We start from the raw sequence: 20,738 nt of genomic DNA on the forward strand, positions 1-20,738 counted from the left end.
TGCTCAAACTTGTAAAGTAATGTCGACAGTCTACCTGTAAGCTTAAACTTTTAATTAAACTTAGCACTGCTAGGTTGCCGAATTCGTCATTCTATGAAATTGTTGAATAATTGTTCGATTTAACAGCAATTACAAAGCTGCTCTTTCACTCAAGAATCACAAGCACACTTCTTACATAATACTGATTACCTTACCTATCTTACGATTGTTTGCCGTCGTTATTTTATGCTTTGATATCGTGATTTATGTCTTTCTTTCACATAAAAATGTCACTGTTGTCAGGAACGCAAAAATGTTTATTTATAGATCAGTCAGTGTTGCTAGAAATACTGTCAATAAATTTCTACTTAACATCTATTTATATCGTAAATGTTTACGTTTCTGTATTATAGCAGGATACTTAAATATACTCTTATTTAGTTTATATTAATTTATGGCATATTTATCCTTTATATCCATTCCCAAGCAAGTTTTGTTAAAATATTTTGTAACCATAATCCTTTGCAAATCCAAGATGGCTGCGCCCGTGAGGAGGTAAAAAATTATTATTTTATGTAATAGATTCTTTATCGTATCCATGCTTACCTACCCTATTTTATTTTTAAATGTGTAAGCAGTCTGACCTAGCTGTAATTGAGTTGTGGGGTTTTGTGAAGCATTGATCAATTTATGTTCACATTATCAAACTTTAAAATCACTGTCACTGAAAATGAAACTATAAAATGATAAAATGAAGCTTAAATTTCACTCATCAGTCTCATGATCAGAAATACAGGTTTACATTTTACTATCAGACATTATCTTGCTGTATTTCAGCCCCGGGATTTCAGCTAGACCGCCACAGGTAGAAAACCCGAATTTTTCTGAGAACAATGGAAATTATGCGAGCACAGCGAGCAGGAAAATTTGCATATTAAAGCGTTTCCGTACTATTTTCCTAGAGCATTTTATTAAAAGGCGCCCCCTAAATGTGTGCCAAAAATTGCTTGCCTCCCTCTCGGCTTGCCAAAAATTGCTTGCCCCTCCCCCTTTCGGCTCGCCAAAAATTTCTTGCGCCCCCAATTTTACCCTCCCCCAGGCCCAGGGCTCATAATTATTGCACAACCTCTAACCCTTAACCCTAACCCTAAGTTGCGCCTAACCTCCAATTAGATGTCGATTGACAGGATAGCGGTCAACGGATGACAATTTGATCATGTTGATTGACGTAGATCCTTCAATTTTAAGCTATTCCTACAATTTAACACTTTTGCTGGGATCACTGTAGTCCGAGGTGCTCTGACGATAACACTCCGATCGCCAGGCAAGGGGACAATGGAACCGCTACGTGAACGAGCTAGGACCACTGATACTATAGCCTTGAACTCTGCCAGTGAGAGGAATAATCAGTGGCGTAACAAGACCTGACCTTTCTGGACAAGATTTACAAATTTCCAAATTTCTGAGCAAAAATTGTATCGTGCAAGCAGCTTACAGCGAAACTTTAAATGGGTGAGTGCCAGGGGTCCGCCTTAGGGCCCCTGGTGGGGTCCAGGTCAAAGCCCTGGCGGGGACCGGAAGCTCCTGGTTTTTGGCATTACAAGCTAAAAAATCAGTGTTTCAGAGTACAAGTTTTACAATCTTCCTCTTTCTTTCCCTTTTCTCTTCTCCTTCCCTTTTTCTTCCCTCTTTTTTTTTCTTTTCCCTTTCTCTTCTTCCCTCTTTTCTTTCCTTTTTGGCCCAAACATATATGTGCAGGGTTATAGCCACGCTTGTCGGTGCTGGTCGGGGGTAACCGGCACTAATTAATTTTAATTTAAAAAAAAAATTTTTTCCCACAAATGTTTTATTTATCATCAAAAGAGTAAAAAACAAAAATTTTTTTTGGGGTACCGCCCCTAGCCTATTCCCAGATCCCTGTGTTAGCTAAAAGATTGTGTCCCAGTCAGCCCTCTAATTGGATAATAAAATTAGCCGGCACTCAACTTGGGCTAGCTATATGTGGGGCTTATGTAATCATCCAAATGGTTGTTTCCTTGCTTGCTTGTTTGTTTGTTTGTTTGTTTCTTTGTTTGTTTATCCGGGCGGAAGCAAATTCATTAATCCACTCTCCAGCTCCAACACAATAACCGATCAACTTCATTATTATGTTTTCAGGGTTATTAGGAGTTAAGAAAACCTAATAATGATAATATTGGATGGCTTATTTACGCATGATACCATAACATATCGGATTAAATCATACAAATATCGAACTCGCCGTTGGCTCGTCCGATATTTTTATGACTCATCCGATATGTTATGGTATCATGCTCAACCATCAATATTATATCAAACTTGGTTTGGTGATTGGATATAGTGGCCTGATGTGCTGTAGTATAGTTTTGTGTCATGTTATTTGCATATTTATGAATATTAATGAGCTTATTTGCATATTGAATATTATTTTTATTTACAAACCTTTGTTATTTACACATCTTTATGTGGAGCCACCTTAATTACGAACCGCGTAATCCTAGTCTCTTCTTTTTCTCTCCTTCCCCTTTTCCCCCTTCCCTATTTGTTGCTCTTCTTCCCAATTGTTTTTGTGTTGGGCTGCCCCCCCCCCCCCCACTGGTTACGCCACTGGGAATAATCTATAGACGAGTTCTCATATGTAGGCCCTATACCAAAATGTTCTAAACTTTTAAATGTCGGTTTATATAAAGGGTATAAACATTTTAATAACATTAAAAAACCCTTGTAACATTTCTGTTATAAATTGTTGACAAAATATGTTCCAAAAAGTGTTTGCCATTTTTTTCCACAAAAATGTTCAGAAAATGTTTTCATAATAAACCTTCATATAACTCAAAATTATATTTAAATGCGATTAAAATGCCGTAATCAAACTAAAACTTGTTTATAACACACATTATTATAACATTTAAACATTTTTGTGTTTGGTGGGTAATTGATTGAAAAAAAATATATGGACTAATTCCAGAAAACAATGCGGATGGGGTCAAGAACCAAAAAATAATTCTTAATTGTAATCTACACATTTTTTTCTTACCCATACAGTTTAAAACATTTTAATAACATTAAAAAACCTTGTAACATTTCTGTTATAAATTGTTGACAAAATATGTTCCAAAAAGTGTTTGCCATTTTTTTTCACAAAAATGTTCAGAAAATGTTTTAATAAACCTTTATATAACTCGAAATTAAATGTGATTAAAATGCCGTAATCAAACTAAAATATGTTTATAACACATATATTATATAACATTTAAAAATTTTTGTGTTTGCTTGGTAATTGATTGAAAAAGAAAAAAAAAATATGGACCAATTCCAGAAAACAATGCGGATGGGTTCAATTACCAAAAAAGTAATTCTAATTCTAATATTTCTACTCATTTTTTTCTTACCCATACAGTTTAGTTAAATCTCTCATAGATGCCAATAAGGTGATGGTCTTCTCAAAATCATATTGCCCATTTTGTATGATGGCTAAAGATGTGCTGAAAGAAGCTGGAGTAAATAAAATGAAGGTTTTGGAAATAGAAGAAAGAGACGATGCCTTTCATATACAGGTAAAACTAGATGCTAGCTGTTTGTATCTCTCTGCTGGGAGAACGGCCTTTAATGTGTAGTTCCATGGAACATCCGGACCCGACTCTGCCAGGTTTGGCTGAGTAATTGTGCCCATGTAAATTACTCATTATATAAAACCAAGTTAATATTCATGCTAGACTGAATCCTTGTCAACACCAACTGCGCACATTTTGTGTTTAATTAGAGAATAAATGATAGGATTTTGTCTTTTGCCTATCCAATATTTTATTTTATTTATTTATTTATTTAATCTTTCTTTATTCTGGATAGCTCTTTCAATACATATGTACTGGTCTCCCAAGAGGTCCAGATAACTGTTACATACAAAATGTTAACAAAATAAGTATACAAAATTACAAATAATACATATAACATATTGAAAAAACAATCATGCGATTATGAATCTTACTTAAACAATAGCATTTTTAAACATGTGTAGACTCAAAGAGTCATAATCTAAACGCACACCAACTGGAAGGTTATTCCACAACTTAGTTCCTCTATAGTGAAATGTACGTTTACCCAGAGTGTTCTTCCAAAGTGGAACAACTAAAGTTTTTGAAGATTGACTACTGAGTACCTTTTGTATGCATACATTCAGTAAAAATAAATTGAGAACTCAAATAAGATGGTGCTGAACCTTGAAGGCACTTAAACACTACAACAAGAAGCTGATTTTTCCACCTTTCATCCAATTTTGTCCAATTTAAAGATTTCATTAAGTCATTTATTGGAGTTCTTATGTCAGCAGCCAGCAAAATCCTAGCTAATCTATTTTGCAGTATCTGAAGAGAATTGGATAAATGAGCACTACAATTTGACCAAACAGTACTGCAATAATCAAAGTGTGGCATTACAAGTGCATTGGCAAGCATGTTAAGTGTTCTTGGAGGAAGATAATATTTAACTCTGCGAATAATACCAATGCGTTTGGAAATATTGGATGATATACGATTAACATGATTGTCCCAACTTAGTTGGGGATCAAACACTACACCTAAATACTTAAATGAATCTACTCTATCCACAACATTATTTGAATATGAAAGTGAAATATTATCAAAGTTATCAAGTAAATGCCTAGTACCAAATATCATAAGCTTAGTTTTTTGATATTAAGTGTGAGCTTATTTTCATGAAACCATCTAGCAATACTGTCCATATTTCTGTCAATTTCAGTCTGTAGTATACTAGGGTCAGATGAGCTACATAGCAGGGTAGTATCATCTGCATACATAATACATTTAGAAGAAGTGCTATCAGGCAACGAGTTTACATAAATGATAAATAATAATGGTCCCAGTATGGATCCTTGTGGAATGCCAATATTAATTTGTTTAAAGTCAGACAGAGATGAATTGATGTTAACGGTTTGAGATCTGTTCTTTAAGTATGAGACAAACCAATTTAAGGCATAATCTTTGATACCATAGTTATACAATTTACTAATAAGAATTTCATGATTTACAGTATCAAATGCCTTTTTCAGGTCCAGAAAAATAGCGGCAGTTGCTTTCCGTTATTCATATTTTGAAGAATATGATCAGATACATCAAGAAGTGTGGAATTAGTTGAATGGTTACATCGAAATCCTGATTGAGCTGGATTCAAAATATTACACATAGTTAAATATCGTGTCATAATGGATGGGCTGGCCAATATTTTGAGTAGTGGATGCCGGCGCAGCCGGTATCCACTACGATTCTCATTCTTATTCAGTTTTAATGTAATTTTTGCGAGAAAAACTGCCTTTTTTCAGAAAAAAATAAAGTTCCTTTTGTGAGAACATCCCCGTTGTTTTAAATGAACGAAACCATCAAGAACATCTAAGCCACCGAATCGCGTTCTTAGTTCTCGCTGCGTGTATCTGTGAACGCATTATCGCTAGCGATTATTGAGGAGCAACAAGCGTGCAGCCTTTGCGTGGCGGCCGCCGCTGACTAATATCGCTATCAACTATTGTGAGATATTATACACCAGAAAACCAATCAAATTACGTGAATTCTTTACAAGACGCACTCATTGAATAAGAATGCTTGTTAGTGAACGTTGACCAACTGAAGGTGTCAGTCTATACCTAGGCGCTTTGCAAAACCGTGAATTACACACATGCTCAGTATGCAAATACATCTGCAATTTTGTACACTGATCATGCGTGTGATTCGCTTTTCTGCTAAAGCGATCAAGTATAATAAGTATATATATAAGGGGGGTGCAGAATTTATACTGAATTGGCCAATTTAGCAGTGGCACCCCCTATTCGGTAATGCCTCCTTGCTATGCCACTGTAAATTTAGCATTTGGGGCTATATAACCCCTGATTCATCAGTACCAAATTGATCATGCTGCCCTCTGTTGGCCTTTTGTTAATGCTTCAGATGGACTACATGTATAGAAGTAAGGTACCCATAATAAGTATGGATTGTCACAAGTGTAGTGCATTTTCTAGATGCATCAATACTATGACACAGGACCGTATACCTAGATAACAAATCTCATAGAGGAGCTATTCACTAAATCAAATGGACAGCCTTTGCTCAATTATTTATCCTATCTACATGTATCTATTAAACATCCCATCTTTTTTCAAAGAAAAAGTGACCTAAATGCTGAAATTTCCATGCCAAATTGCATGGACAAATCCTATTACATTTCCATCTACTTCATCACCACATTATAGTAGAATGTTCATGTATTTTTTCAGCTTTAGCCATTTAACTAAAGAATGAAGTACATGTATACCTCTTAATATTAATACATTGATCTTAAATCATATTATATTTCCATAGGTTTTGTGGTTCTTCAATTAAAGCCAATAATATGTAAAAAGTCATGCACATGGTATAGGGCAGAAATTACACCCCTTATATCAAGCCTCATGATTTCTTTTATAAACTACCATATATACCATTCCTCTTGTCAGCTTTATTTGTCTCAATAGTTGAATGCAAACACAGTTACTTTAATTGTTGCAAGCTCTTTTAGATGCTAAATGAAATAAAATTATATGGGTACAATCCCAATAAAATGTACATTACAATGTGGGCAAGGGGTATTGGAAAGCACTGAATGACAATATGATCCATGGGACAAATATCCAGGAAATCTGGTACCCGTCTGTCCACCTTGGTCTGGGGCGGACATTTTATAAATGAATTTAGAAGAGCAGCAACGACACCACTTGCATTACATTCCAAATGTTAAATCTACGTCATATGCAAAATTTGATGAAAAATGAACGAGTCAGTTTTATTTTAGGGCCATTTTTCTATAACTGGTCTTTACATGTAGCCCTATGGAGAGAGTGCCCATTGAGGGTGCTATAACCCCCATTTTAGGAACAAAAATGTGATTTTAAGAAACCTGACACGTGCTAATTTTCTTAGATTTTCAGAGTATGCAGTATGAACATGTAGAAATATAATCAAGAATTCGCCCTACCTGCTCTTCTCTGAAAAAAAGTCCTATACCTCAATGATAATGAAACCTAGGTGGTCCCTTAGGTACTCAGGTCTAAGTTTGTTACTATTTACACGCAACTGTTTGAAGACAATTATCTGATAACCTTACATGTGACATATCAAACTCATGCCCAGGCATCTGTCATTATTGCAATAAAACTACAAGGCAGCTATTGCTATTGTAATACAACCACAAAGCAGCTATCGTTACTATAATACAACCATACCTTTGTTACTCTCAGATGACCAAGTATTACTTTCTGATTAACAAAACGTGATAAATCATTTTCTCTTTCCTTTTCATCTTTGCTGTAGGATATTCTGCGTGAGATGACTGGTGTGTCAACAGTGCCAAGCGTTTTCATCAATCACAAATATGTCGGAGGAGGTACAAAGCTTCAAGAAATGTTTGAAGAAGGAGAATTACAAAAAATTCTCAGGGAGCATGGACTTCTTAATGCTAGCAACAGCAAGTTATGATGCAGGGTGGAACTGATTAAGCAAAATGAATTGATTTGGGGGAAATGATTTTTAGAGGCCCAGCCCAGTGAGGGTGTCAAAAATTAAATTATTTATAAGTTGCCCAAGAGTGAAGGATAAGTCATTAAATTTATCATTGGCATATTTGCTATGAGAAATGTGGCAGAAAACCAAGCAAAACAACAGTATTGACGAAGGTGAAGCCCATTCCTATACATGTAATTAATTTACTACTTTTAAAGACCCATTCAGTGATCCTAGTGCAAGTGTAAAAAAATTAAAATTGTTTATAAATTGTTAAAGTGAAGGATAAGTCATTCAAATTGTCATTTGGTATTTTTGTAATGACAAATTTGGAAAAAACAAAGAAAACAGCAGTACTGATGAAGTTGAAGCCCCATTCAAATACATGTAGCTAATGTAGATACTGTCAGTATCTAAATTACAGATTCATGTAAAATGTCTTATTTTGCCCTAAATACACAGGTTTCGGCTGAACCACTCGCAGGCTATGTTAGCACATCTATGACAATGATAAAAATCAACAAAATCTGATCGTCCGGATGAGCAAATCACTGAATGGGCCTTTAAGTGAAAAATTACACTTCTATATTTAAAAGTATAGAAATTACAGATTGATGTAAAATGTTTCATGTTGTCTTTAATACACACCTTTTGGCTTTTAAAACCACAAGCAAGCTATGTTAGCACATCTATATGTGACACTAACAAAGGTGCCAAAATCTGAATTTTGATGATTTTTATGATCCTCCGGATGACCAAATCACTGAATAGGCCTTTAATGATGTGGAGGGAATTTTTTTAAATTTCTGGAATTCCCTCAAATGTCCTTGGGTGACAAAGAGACCTATTTTGCCTGATCACAGCAAACATCATTCACAGGACAAACTACTTGTTTGCAATCATGTTATTCTGTAAAGTGTGCTGAGGCTTGTGGATCAACGTCTAGGCGTTGTGCCTGTGCGTAGCGCACTATAAATCACTAAGCTTTAAATTTTTTTTTTTAATTCTTTTTTTGAAGAAGTATCAACAGTAATTTCTGAACTTAAAGAGTACAATACAGAGGGGATATGCATCCAGGATTGATTGACTTGACTTATTGAACGATTGTCCACTCAATTGGCTGATTGATTGACTAATCAATTTATTTATTTATTAGTTGATTATTTGAATGATCAGTTGATTGATTGACTAATAGAAGAACACTAGAAGTTTGTAAATACTATACAGGGTCCAATAACTGATTATGATGTATTGATGAGTGCACAAAAATCGCACAAATTTTTATCACATAATATATAGCTATATATATATAATTTATAGAAAGCAATTGATATTGACCAAAAGGGAAAAATAAAGTTTGTCTCTGGTCTCGTATATAAATTGTAGGTTAATAAATGCGTATCACTTATTAGGAGTGAAATTGTACAAAATAATGCATGCTTACTGAGATGTTGAGCAACAAGTGATTCATATTTATTAACCTATTTCATACACGACAAAAAATCTTGTGATTTTTGCAATTTTTATAACAAAATTGTCACTAAAAATGTTGGAAAATGCAAACAAATATAAATCCATCCACCCGCAAGAAAAATGAACGCGTCCGAACGCACTGCTCGTACTACGCGGAGTGCGCGCCTGTGCAATTATACAATATTTATGCACGGCTAGTAATTTACTAAGACTTGATCTGAATGGTTCTCACTATCTAGGAGTGTATAAATACAATTCGGTATACAGATTTTTCAATTATTTTTTAGACTTTTTGATGATTTTGGTGGATAAAAAAAATGGAAAAAAGCAAAGAAAAAAGAAAGAACAAATGAGGAAAACAAAGTTTTCTGAAAGATTTTGTGAACCAAACAGAGACAAACCTATTTTATGTTTGTTGGCATAAGTAATATCTTTTTACCTACCATCAGATTGGGTACCGCCTCAAATGACACCACCTCGATAAATGGGTAAGGCTAAAGCCATGATTTCTCTGTGATATGGAAAAACAGAAAAGTTCACAGAATTCAGGGTTTGCTCACAGAAATTTGAAAATGCCACAGAATAGTGAAAAACTGTGCAAAATGTCTACCTTTTGTGTTGATTTGCAAAATAAAACAAAAGAAAAGTGATTATTTAGCAGCAATTTAAAACCATTAAACAATCCATTCTAGCATTAATTCTAGCAGAACGTATTCAGAATGCAATTCTGCATATCCGTCAATACACACTTTTTCAATGGGAAATGAACTTTGCTGCTTGGATGATGTCACGATGAGGTTAGCATTTATTCCGTATTGAAAAGCGTGTACTGACGGATATGCAGTCGACCGGCCTCCTAGGCCTTCAATGCAAGACTCTGGCCATATAGTAAAAGGTAAGACAAAATACACTTTTAAAACTTTTCAGTCCTTTATTGTGGAAAACTGAAAATCATGGAAATCATCCAATTTGTAACACGGATTTTAAATTTTGTAACACGGAGAAATCATGGTTTTAGGTAAGACTCTCCACTATTGATGTGTCCATGGTGATTTTGTCTGCCATATTAACTGTGGCAGTGATATGCGAGGTTGGAAACTTATGTTCATATCTTCATGTTGCAAATTGAAGGGTCATTCAATTGTAGTATTCTCTATATGTGACTCCTCGCCACAACTGAGCCCGGATGTCGCCAGTGCCACTATTGAGATATGCTCCATCGAACTTAACAATAAACAATAGGAAAGAAAGGATTTATTGACTGTTTTATTGATTTTTCACTACTTAAATGTCAAGTACTATAGACATGATATACATCATTTTAAAGCTAATTCCAAGCAGAATATTTTGGTTGAATATCTCAAAAATGATGATTGGCGACATCCGGGCTCAGTTGTGGCGAGGAGTCACATATGTGAATTGTAGCTGTATTGGGTTTGATCGGATGAAATTGTTGGTTATATTTTTTTATAAATCTTGATTAATGTAATTTGAAGTTTGGGTATTACATTCATGTATTCATACTCAGAGTCAGTGGCGGCACCAGAAATTTTTTTTTTTTTTTTCGGGGGCAAAATCAACAAATTTTATGCAAAATTGCCGCATAAAAAGCGGAAATTTACGTGATTTTGGGAGTTTTGACTCAAAAGTGGGGGGGGCAAGAAAATATTTGCCCCCCGTCTTGCCGCCACTGTTCAGAGTTAGCTTAGTATCAAGACATGGATTATACAGCTATGGGGATAAAGCTGTCCAATCTGTCAATGAAGTCTTAGCAGATGAAGGAAGAACCAAACTTGACTATGCCCAAGGCTATGCCCTTCTAGTTTTTCTGTTTATAACTACAAGTCATTTAAGGGCATACTATGTAAATGAAGCAAAATTTGAGAGCAATTTAAAATTCGAATTCAACATTTGTTTATTTTACTGGTTGGGAGCTTGTCATCAACCGATATGATGTTTCTTGGAAATGGCTAGAGACCAACCTGATCAGATAACATCAGATGAAGTCTAATTTTGATATGCTCTCTTTTATTACCACTAGGTATGAATCTGCAATTCTATAGCAATATTTTATTGTTTTATAATAAATTACTACTCCCCTATCAGGGCCTATGGAAAAATATGACTGAAATCTTCCAAACAGGGAGTGTGAATTTCAAATGGGATTACCTGATTGGCTGAATCCATTTGAAATTTTCACCCCCTGTTTCAGAGGTTAAAGTTAATGGAATAGCATATGTGACCACTAAACCCAGAACATGTTGTAATTTTGGGATACAGGGCTTTTTAAAAAGAAAAAAATAGCAAATTATGCAATTTTTAAAGATGAGTTTTTAGTGCACAAATAGGCCTATAATTCAGAAAAAAAGGAGAATTATGAAAGAATATTGACTAATTTTGATGGTTACAGGTTAATAGTCCAAATTGTCATTAGTCCGAAAACCCATTGTCATATAAACCCCAATCCTTACAAATCCTTACCCTAACCCTAAATTTCACCTAACCTATAACCAAAGCCCTAACCATAACACTGACTCTAATCCTAACTCTGACCCTGGCTTTGACCCTAATCCTAGCCTAACCATGTCCCTGAAACTAACATAACTCTAATGCTAACTATATCCATAACCTTATCCATATCCTTAACCCTAACCTGAAATTCCCTAAACCCTTACTTGAACTCTTTTTGGACTAATGACCCTACAGACTCATGAGATGCTCCCATTTTTTATAGCTATATCAAAGAGCCCTAATTTTGACATATTCCATGTTTTGAGAAATCTTATGGGAATGGGTCACATAATATCAAAGGTAAAATATGATGATGAAAATAGAATGAGATGAATAATAACAGTTCGGTACATTGGTCTATTCCAGTTGAAATCCACACACCCCCTATGGAAGACATGACTTCAATCTTCCACACAGGGAGTGTGAATTTCAAATGGGTGACCCGCATTTGAAAGCTCGTTTGACATTTTGGTGCATTCTTGTGTATGAGCTATTGAGCAGTAAATATGAAACAGTACTTTCATAGTCCTTGTTTCTAATATAGTGTCATGTATGTGAATGAGACATTCTCACAGATTATTGGCTCATTATTGGTTTCATGTCTGTAATAAATGAAAAATATATTAAAAGATAATTGACTCAAATGGTTTTAACCTTTCACAAATTTATTGTAAGGTCTGTTGGTAATTTGTCATATTCCCTCATAATAATCACTTTTTATTATCGTGTATGCAGGCTTGGAAATATGTGGGAGCCAGGCACTATTTAGCTCTCATATTATATTAAAAAACCCTGGTTGTCACTTAAAAGGGCATTTCGTGATCCACAGCCTCATCCCCCACTTTTTTCAAAAAAAGTTAAGATTTTTATACCACTGGATACCTCTGGTTACATACTGTTTATGTACCAAATATTTCTTGCAGATTAATTCGTTTAGCAAAAATATCGCCAAATTTGAATTTTGTTCTGGTATTACAACAGTGGCCTATGGAACAGTGTAATACACATAATCATGCATTACTCGTAAACCCAAAAACGGAATCAACAGAAATTTTGGAAATAAGCTTTTTTCGTGGATATCTACTGAAAAATGTCATCAGAGGTTATCAGGGGTAGCGCTAGAACTAAACACTCCAGTGTCCGCATACAGGGACCCCCGAACTTGCAGAAAATTAAAAAGTAGGGGGTCTGGAGTAGAGTTTGGTGAGTCCGAGTTGCACAAATACAGCGTATGTCTGCAATACATGTAGCACTAGCTTGAAAAACTGGCGGTCTGCAGGGACCCCTGAACTTGTAGAAAATTTAAAAACAGGGGGGTCCGAACTCTATTTTGGTGGGTCCGGGACCCCAAAAAGCAACCTAGTGCTACCCCTGGCGGGTTATATTCTGATCGAAATATCATATTTTTAACAATGTTGATCATATTGTACACATTATGATTGCATATCATCATGATCATTGCACCAGCTTTGTGATTACTTTATGCATGATGGAAATTCATGTTAATTTATTTTGTTTAACCCTATGGATTCAAAAACTAGTGAATTTATAGTAAAAATAGCCCCTAGTTGCAAGGAAAAGTTTGTGAACCGGGGCCTGCTTTACTTGTACATGTAAATAGACCTTGGTTCCAAGTTATCATTTCCAAGCCTGCATGTTGGCCTATACCATGTTATGAAAATGAAAACGATCATAGAGGGCCTTTTTCAATCTTGAAAAAGGATTAATTTCTTTCTGCAACCATAATGGGCCGCAATATATCACTAACCGCATAGTCCGAGGCAAGGTTCATTATTGTCAGGGTTAGGGTCTTAGGGTTAGGGTCTTATGGTTAGGGTTAGGGTTTAGGGCCCGGTTTAGGGTTAGGGTTTAGGGTTAGGGTTAGGGATTAGGGATTAATGTTAGGGTTAGGGTTAGGGTTATATTCGTATTTATTAGTACTAATATACTAGTAGGCCTACTAATAGTATATTAGGCCTATGTGTATGCACTTTATTCCGTAATCAGTAAGTATCATAAACAAACACCTTTCTGGCACACCGAATCATAGCACAGTCGTGTAAGCATTAGACTATGGATACATAGATTGTGGGTTCGAACCCCGGGTAAACCGTTGTAGAATTTTAATTCTATCGATTTCTTTTTATTTTATTAAGTAAGAGGAAATAATAATGGTAATAAACTCGTGTTGTATCTAGCCTCATAGGCCTATAATTACATGTATGTACTATGTGTTATCACATTGCGGCCCATTATGGTTGCAGAAAGAAATAACGCGTCCGGTCATATAGTCAAATGCCTCATTTATGGGCAGCTCCGCAGGGTGCCTTATCAATTCCTGGCACATGTCGTAATCATTTTTCTCGCATGGAAGAATATTTAAAGCTAGAATAGGCCATTGTACCATGATTTTTAACCTTCTCCATTGAGCATGTTGAGTTGCAGTAGTGCCTATGCAGCCCAACGGTATTGCAACCTGACTTTTTGAATTGATGGCATGGCAGTCTGTCAAAATTTGACCCATTTGAACGTGTAAATATATCCAAATAGTGTCAAATTTTGACCTTCTTTTAATACAGACATTAGAAATTGACAACTCGTGGGATATACCTCCACAAACGTGAGTGCTTTGAAATAATTTCTACAGCTTTTGTCTGATGTTTCTTTCTGGAATTGCAGATCCTGGTTTCAGATCTGTGTTGGTCCTGTTGGACTATGCTCCCAGGCACCTGTTGATTTAGCAGACCACGCTTTTGGGTGGCCATGACCTGGGTGCATGTCATCTATCCCTTAAATCCACCTTTTGTAACCCCACTGTAACCCAAATATGAGGAATCCATTGTTGATCATATACCCTTATTTATGAAGGCCTATCCGTAATAATTTAAAATCCCCATCAAAAGTAACTTTGCCATTTAAAGGTGTTGGTGTTTAGAAAAAATGGAAAAAAAGACTCCTCAAACATGTTACAATTACAATTAATTGCGACTTATTGAGTCCTTTTTAGATTTTATAAATGAGTAGAAAGTCACTTTCAGCAGAAAAAGCAATAAAATAATAATGTAGAACACGTTGTGAAATGTGCTTGTGCCTTTTACAAGGTTCTTGGTAATTAGGCCTTTGTTGTAATAGAAATAAAAGTACTGGTAACCTTTCTGTAGATCACGTTTCTGTGTTTACAAAATCTTACAATGTCTAGTGTTTTTATTTGGTCCGTCAAAAATGTTAATTCTAGTGATCTTACAAGGTTCTTCTTAATTAGATCTTTGTAGCATTAGAAGCATAATTAAAAGTAACCTTAAGGGATCTAAAATGAGCGTTTATTGCGTTTCGACAGTATTTTTTGTGGGACATGAGAGCACCTCAGACCTATCGAATTGCATTCTGAATACGAAGCATGTCTTTCTGATATCAAATAATTTTCATTTTTGAAAATCACAAAAATACGAAATTCAAATCATCAATACGAAAGGTCAAAATTTTCAATTGATCGTCGGCATTTCATCCCACCTACATACACGTTAAGTAAAATCATCAGATTTATAAAGTTTACTTCGAGTACTGTTAAATATCAAAAATATCAATTTTTAATGATTTGCCATAAAATGTGTATTAAATTGCGAATTTCAAAAAACCAAAATTATTTGATATCAGAATGACATTCTTCGTATTCAGAATGCAATTCGATATGTCTGATGTGCTCTAATGTCCCAAAATAAATACTGTCCAAACGTTCATACCCCAGCCCTTAAGAGTAGCGCACGTTTATGTGTTTACAAAATCTCACATCTTGAACTAAATGTCTACAGTGTTTTTGTTTTGTCCATCAAAATTGTTACCTTGATTGTGATCTTACGAGGTTCTTTGTAATTAGGCCTTAATTAGTAGAGGAGCTAAGAGGATACCACGATCTGGGCCACGATCCTGTGTTTACCACGGCTCTGGGGTACATCTTCAGGAATTAAAATGTCAAGAATATTTTCTTTGGTCCACCAAAAATGCAAGTTTTTAGGCTTGGGGTTCAAGGCAGTTACTCCATGTTTTTACTGAATTGTAATATTTCGATTGTTTTATTGTTTTTTAAACAGTGGCGTAGCCAGGTTTTTTGTTTTTTTGAACCTGTGGAAGGGGGGCAACTTGTTGATGTACCGACAGAAATATATTTTACCGACTGAGTTTGTGAATTGTTGGCCGCAATTTTTTGGCCCAGTGTGCTCTTAATTTAAAAAGTGGGGGGGGGGTGGTGAGTTGCGGAAAAAATTATAAAAACAATTATCAACGCATGTTTATATTAACTTAAGAGGGTACTAACACCCCTTGTTAAATTTGTGATTATTTTTGTATTTTTCTCATGAATAATAACACACTGGTAACAAAAGTTATGTATATTATAGGGGCAAGGAATCCAGTTACTACGCTGGAATTTAAGTGACTCAAGACAAGTGATACGTTATTTATGATAAGAAAAGAGGTACCGATAGAATGTACCTCATTTCTTAACATACATAATGAACCCCTTGTCTTTGGATTCCTTGCCCCTATAATATACATAACTTTTACCAGTGTGTAGTTATTGTTTGAGAAAAATACTAAATTAGTCACAAAATTTATCAGGGGGTGTAGTACCACCTTATAAGGAACAACGTAAACAGGCAGATTAGTTTTTGGGCAACATGAACTTAGTTTCTTCACATGCACATCCAGTTCACATAAAATTATTGTCCACTGCTGATCCAAATGTTTTTTTCGCCAAGGCCCGCCGTGAATGTTCCGACGTCGACGGCCTCGGATCTACAAAAACACCAACATAATTTAGATCTTTTGGGGGAAAAAAGTATATCTTCAATATAAAAGGTCAAAATTTTCAATTGATCGTCGGCTTTTCATCCAAGCTACGTACACTTTATGTACATATCATTAGATTTACAAAGTTTACTTCGAGGATTGTTAAATATCAAAAATTTAAAAAATATCAAATTTTAATAATTTGTCATAAAATTTGTATAATATCGCGAATTTGACAAAAATATCAGAAGGACATTCCTCGTATTCGGAATACAATTCGATATGTCTGATGTACTCTCAGCTCCCACAAAAATACTGTGCAAACGTTAATATCCGATTCCTTAATGTGAACAGGGAAAATTTAGTGTCACCTTAAACTTTAACTGTCACTGTCACACTCTTAATATGCACAAACTTGTCGCGAGTGGCCTCTTAGCCTTGCCATGCAGTGTCATGCAGGTCGTATCTGACCCTTTTCTAAATTCTTACAATGATATGCCTAAACGAATATGAATTTATTTTACGCGGATGTAAACCGGGATCGGGAAAGAGCGCATTGATGTTAACGTTGCTTCAAGATTCAGCAGTATTATGTTGCGCGTGTTTTCATTTATTTATTGTTTATTTATTTACTTACTTATTAATTGTAATTAATTATTTAATTTATTTATTTATCTATTTATCTATTTATTTATTTATTTATTTATTTATTTATTTATTTATTTATTTATTTATTTATTTATTTATTTATTTATTTATTTATTTATTTATTTATTTATTTATTTATTTAGACCGACTTCCTTCACTAACTTAACGTTAGATATTTTGTTCTCTTCAACAAACAAGCATGAAGTTAAATTTTAATTAACTTGCGTGATGTTGAGGTTGGCCGGCTTGCGGCTGCAAACTTCCTTTTTTAGGTTTGACGGTTTTGCCAGTTGATATTTTTGCTGCTAATTTTTTCATAAAATAATGGGTGGTACCAGAGACGTGGCATGATAATATAGGCCTACATAACTTTTGTTACCAGTGTGTAGTTATTTTTTGAGAAAAATACTAAATTAGTCACAAAATTTATCAGGGGGTGTAGTACCACCTTAAGGAACAACGTAAACAGGCAGATTAGTTCTTTTAGGGAAAAAAGTATAGGGCCTATCTTCAATATAAAAGGTCAAAATTTTCAATTGATCGTCGGCTTTTTTTTTTTTTGTAGGCCCTACATATCATTCGATTTAGAAAGTTTACTTCGAGGATTGTTAATATCAAAAATTAAAAAAATATCAAATTTTAATAATTTGTCATATCGCGAATTTCACAAAATAAAATTATTTGATATCAGAAGGACATTCCTCGTATTCAGAATACAATTCGATATGTCTGATGTACTCTCAGTTCCCACAAAAATACTGTGCAAACGTTAATATCCGATTCCTTAATGTGAACAGGGAAAATTTAGTGTCACTTTGGTTATATCTACCTTAAACTTAAACTGTCACTGTCACACTCTTATGCACAAACTTGTCGCGAGTGGCCTCTTAGCCTTGCCATGCAGTGTCATGCAGGTCGTAATCTGACCCTTTTCTAAATTCTTACAATGATGCCTAAACCAATATGAATTTATTTTACGCGTATAACCGGGCTCGGGAAAGAGCGCATTGGTGTTAACGTTGCTTCAAGATTCAGCAGTATTATGTTGCGTGTGTTTTCATTTATTTATTGTTTATTTATTTCTTACTTATTAATTAATTAAAATTAATTAATTAATTAACTAATTAATTAATTAATTAATTAATTAATTAATTAATTAATTAATTAATTAATTAATTAATTAATTAATTAATATATATTTATATATTTATTTATTTATTTATTTATTTATTTATTTATTTATTTATTTATTTATTTATTTATTTATTTATTTATTTATTTATTTATACTGACTTCCTTCACTAACTTAACGTAAGATATTTAGTTCTCTTCAACAAACAAGCATGAAGTTAAATTTTAATTAACTTGCGTGATGTTGAGGTTGGCCGACTTGCGGCTGCAAACTTCCTTTTTTAGGTTTGACGGTTTTGCCACTTGATTTTTTTGCTGCTAATTTCTTCATAAAATAATGGGTGGTACCAAAGACGTGTCACATCCCAGGTTGTATAAAATGAGATTTGACGAGGAGGGTTGTAACATTATTGTCACACTTGTCCAATTCGAACATTTCAAGGGCAAAGTTATTACACAATGATAATTTAGTCATAAATGACCAGGAAATGTGAAGTGCAGAGTTCAGAGCAAAAAAAGCGATTTTATTTTATTTTGTACCACACAAAGAAGCTCAAAGAGCAATAATCAGCAAGAGGAAAATAAGATATCTGTTTAACGTCATGAGTATAATCAGACCTTTACCTCATTTTTTTTTTATCATATCCTATTCTACTTTTTGTTTCTTTAATCCGAGATAGAGTTATAAACAACTTTATCATCCCAAATGAAATGTCTTTCTTGGTCAAAATATTGTGGTCAATCTTCGTACCTGGAATCTTAAGGGATTTTCAAATTTGCTGAATATTGATTATTGAATGGATACGGAAGATAGAAATCGCAATCAATTCAAATTGAGTCGCAATTTAGTTTAACTGCAGATAGATATACATCTCAGTCTACGCACTCAAAATACAAAACATAATCACGACGTAAAACTGGCTTGTCATCGGAGATCTGGCTTTTGTATAAAAACAAACTCGGAAATATTCTTTATCAAAATCTAATTTGTCAAATATCAATCTGAGTTTATCCTCGCGTAGGATCGAGTAGATTACTGCTTTATGTTGGGAAGATCTCTGTCATCAAGCACTCATTTTAGTTGCATCTGTGTGTTATATGGACTGACGTCACATATAGAGCGAGATAAGCGAGATAGTATTTCAGAGATATATAGAAGCAGAGTAACATTTACAAGGATTTAATAACTACATATATAGAACAGGTTATGAAATGCGTAATGACAGAAAATCTTATACGGAAATGGTTTCAATGACACATTATGACAATGTGCTGTTTGTTTTTCAAAAGTGCCTCGGTATAATACTGATAATTCCGAGTTCCAATTCCATTGGCGCGTGAATAGCGATGTATGAATTTCAGGATAGGCGCCGGAAAAGTGCGAAATAAAATAAGTGATTTAAGTTTATTTAATATAGTAGCATCTTTTTTTTTTTCTTTCTTTCTTTCTTTCTTTCTTTCTTTCTTTCTTTCTTTCTTTCTTTCTTTCTTTCTTTCTTTCTTTCTTTCTTTCTTTCTTTCTTTCTTTCTTTCTTTCTTTCATCCTTTCTTCCTTTCTTCCTTCCTTTCTTTCTTTCTTTCTTTCTTTCTTTCTTTCTTTCTTTCTTTCTTTCTTTCTTTCTTTCTTTCTTTCTTTCTTTCTTTCTTTCTTTCTTTCTTTTTCTTTCTTTCTTTCTTTCTTTCTATATTCATTTATTTGTATATTTACCGGAGCCGTCAAAGAAACGTAAAATAAAACGATGATTCACTCAAACACTTTAAATAAAACAGTACTTTATTGACCTTTCTTCAATATACAAGAAAACACAAATTTAATAAAAATCAAATTCGTCTTACATCAAATTTTGTAATTATTAACAATGCTTTCAACCTCTGAATTTATTTTGAACAAAATCAGCAAGTTCGCATACCACTCACACTATAAAATGACTTTGTATAAAGAAGGGTTTGGGTTAATTAACCTCGTTGGGTTTTTAAGGTAAGCTTTTATATGTCTTAACATACTTTTAACTCTTCTTTTTATTCGCCATATGCGGGCCATATGAAACTAGAACAGGTTGACAAAGTATATTAATTTATAGGGCACAGTTCAAAACGTGCCTGAATATGCCCGTGTCAACTTTCAACGAATCTACATAATGAGATGCGTCTTATACAGGGCATCAAAAATGATGATGCTCTATAACATGCTAAAAAAGTTATATAAAACCAGTTTTACTTGGTTTACCTAAAGTTAACCAGGATTGTGCTAAAAATATTCTCACTTGTTTTCCCACTTTGATCGGAATAGGAAACGCAAATTTAAGATTTTTTTTATCAAATCAAAATTAGTATCAGTAATGTTGGCATAGGTATAGGATAAAATTGGGGTAGGTAATTTGGAATGTTTAATTTGCCCTGTTGTTTGGAATGCCTGACATTTAAATACCCTATACTTTGTTTTGTAGCTTTTTGTCTAAAATGAACTTTCAACCATAGTATGTTTTGACGTATCATTATCATTATTAATCTGTCTCGCAACCCACTGGTTTTCGGTGTAAAATAACAATTAACAATAATAATATTGATAGCATTTGTTTTTACACGTCATTAAAACAGCTATGTATTTCCTCTAGCTGATACAAGTTTTACTCATCAGTTTATTATCAG

At 34.2% G+C, this 20,738-nt stretch overlaps 2 protein-coding genes across 2 annotated transcripts in view; one reads left to right on the forward strand and one right to left on the reverse strand.

Annotated features, from left to right (window-relative positions):
* Positions 1-297, reverse strand: part of LOC140161079 (BBSome complex member BBS7-like) — a 37,804-nt gene extending 37,507 nt beyond the window's left edge. The window contains exon 1 of the mRNA XM_072184467.1: positions 195-297. The gene's annotated coding sequence lies outside the window, so the exon portion shown is untranslated. The remainder of the gene's footprint in view (positions 1-194) is intronic.
* Positions 298-464: 167 nt separating this feature from the next.
* On the forward strand, positions 465-8,540 carry LOC140161080 (uncharacterized). Its single transcript, XM_072184468.1, has 3 exons — positions 465-534; positions 3,398-3,554; positions 7,353-8,540. The coding sequence occupies exons 1-3, from the start codon at positions 515-517 to the stop codon at positions 7,515-7,517; spliced, it is 342 nt and encodes a 113-aa protein (XP_072040569.1). The 5' UTR covers positions 465-514; the 3' UTR covers positions 7,518-8,540.
* Positions 8,541-20,738: the final 12,198 nt, after the last annotated feature.

Source organism: Amphiura filiformis, chromosome 9 (genome assembly GCF_039555335.1).
Source record: "Amphiura filiformis chromosome 9, Afil_fr2py, whole genome shotgun sequence".
NCBI lineage: Eukaryota > Metazoa > Echinodermata > Ophiuroidea > Amphilepidida > Amphiuridae > Amphiura > Amphiura filiformis.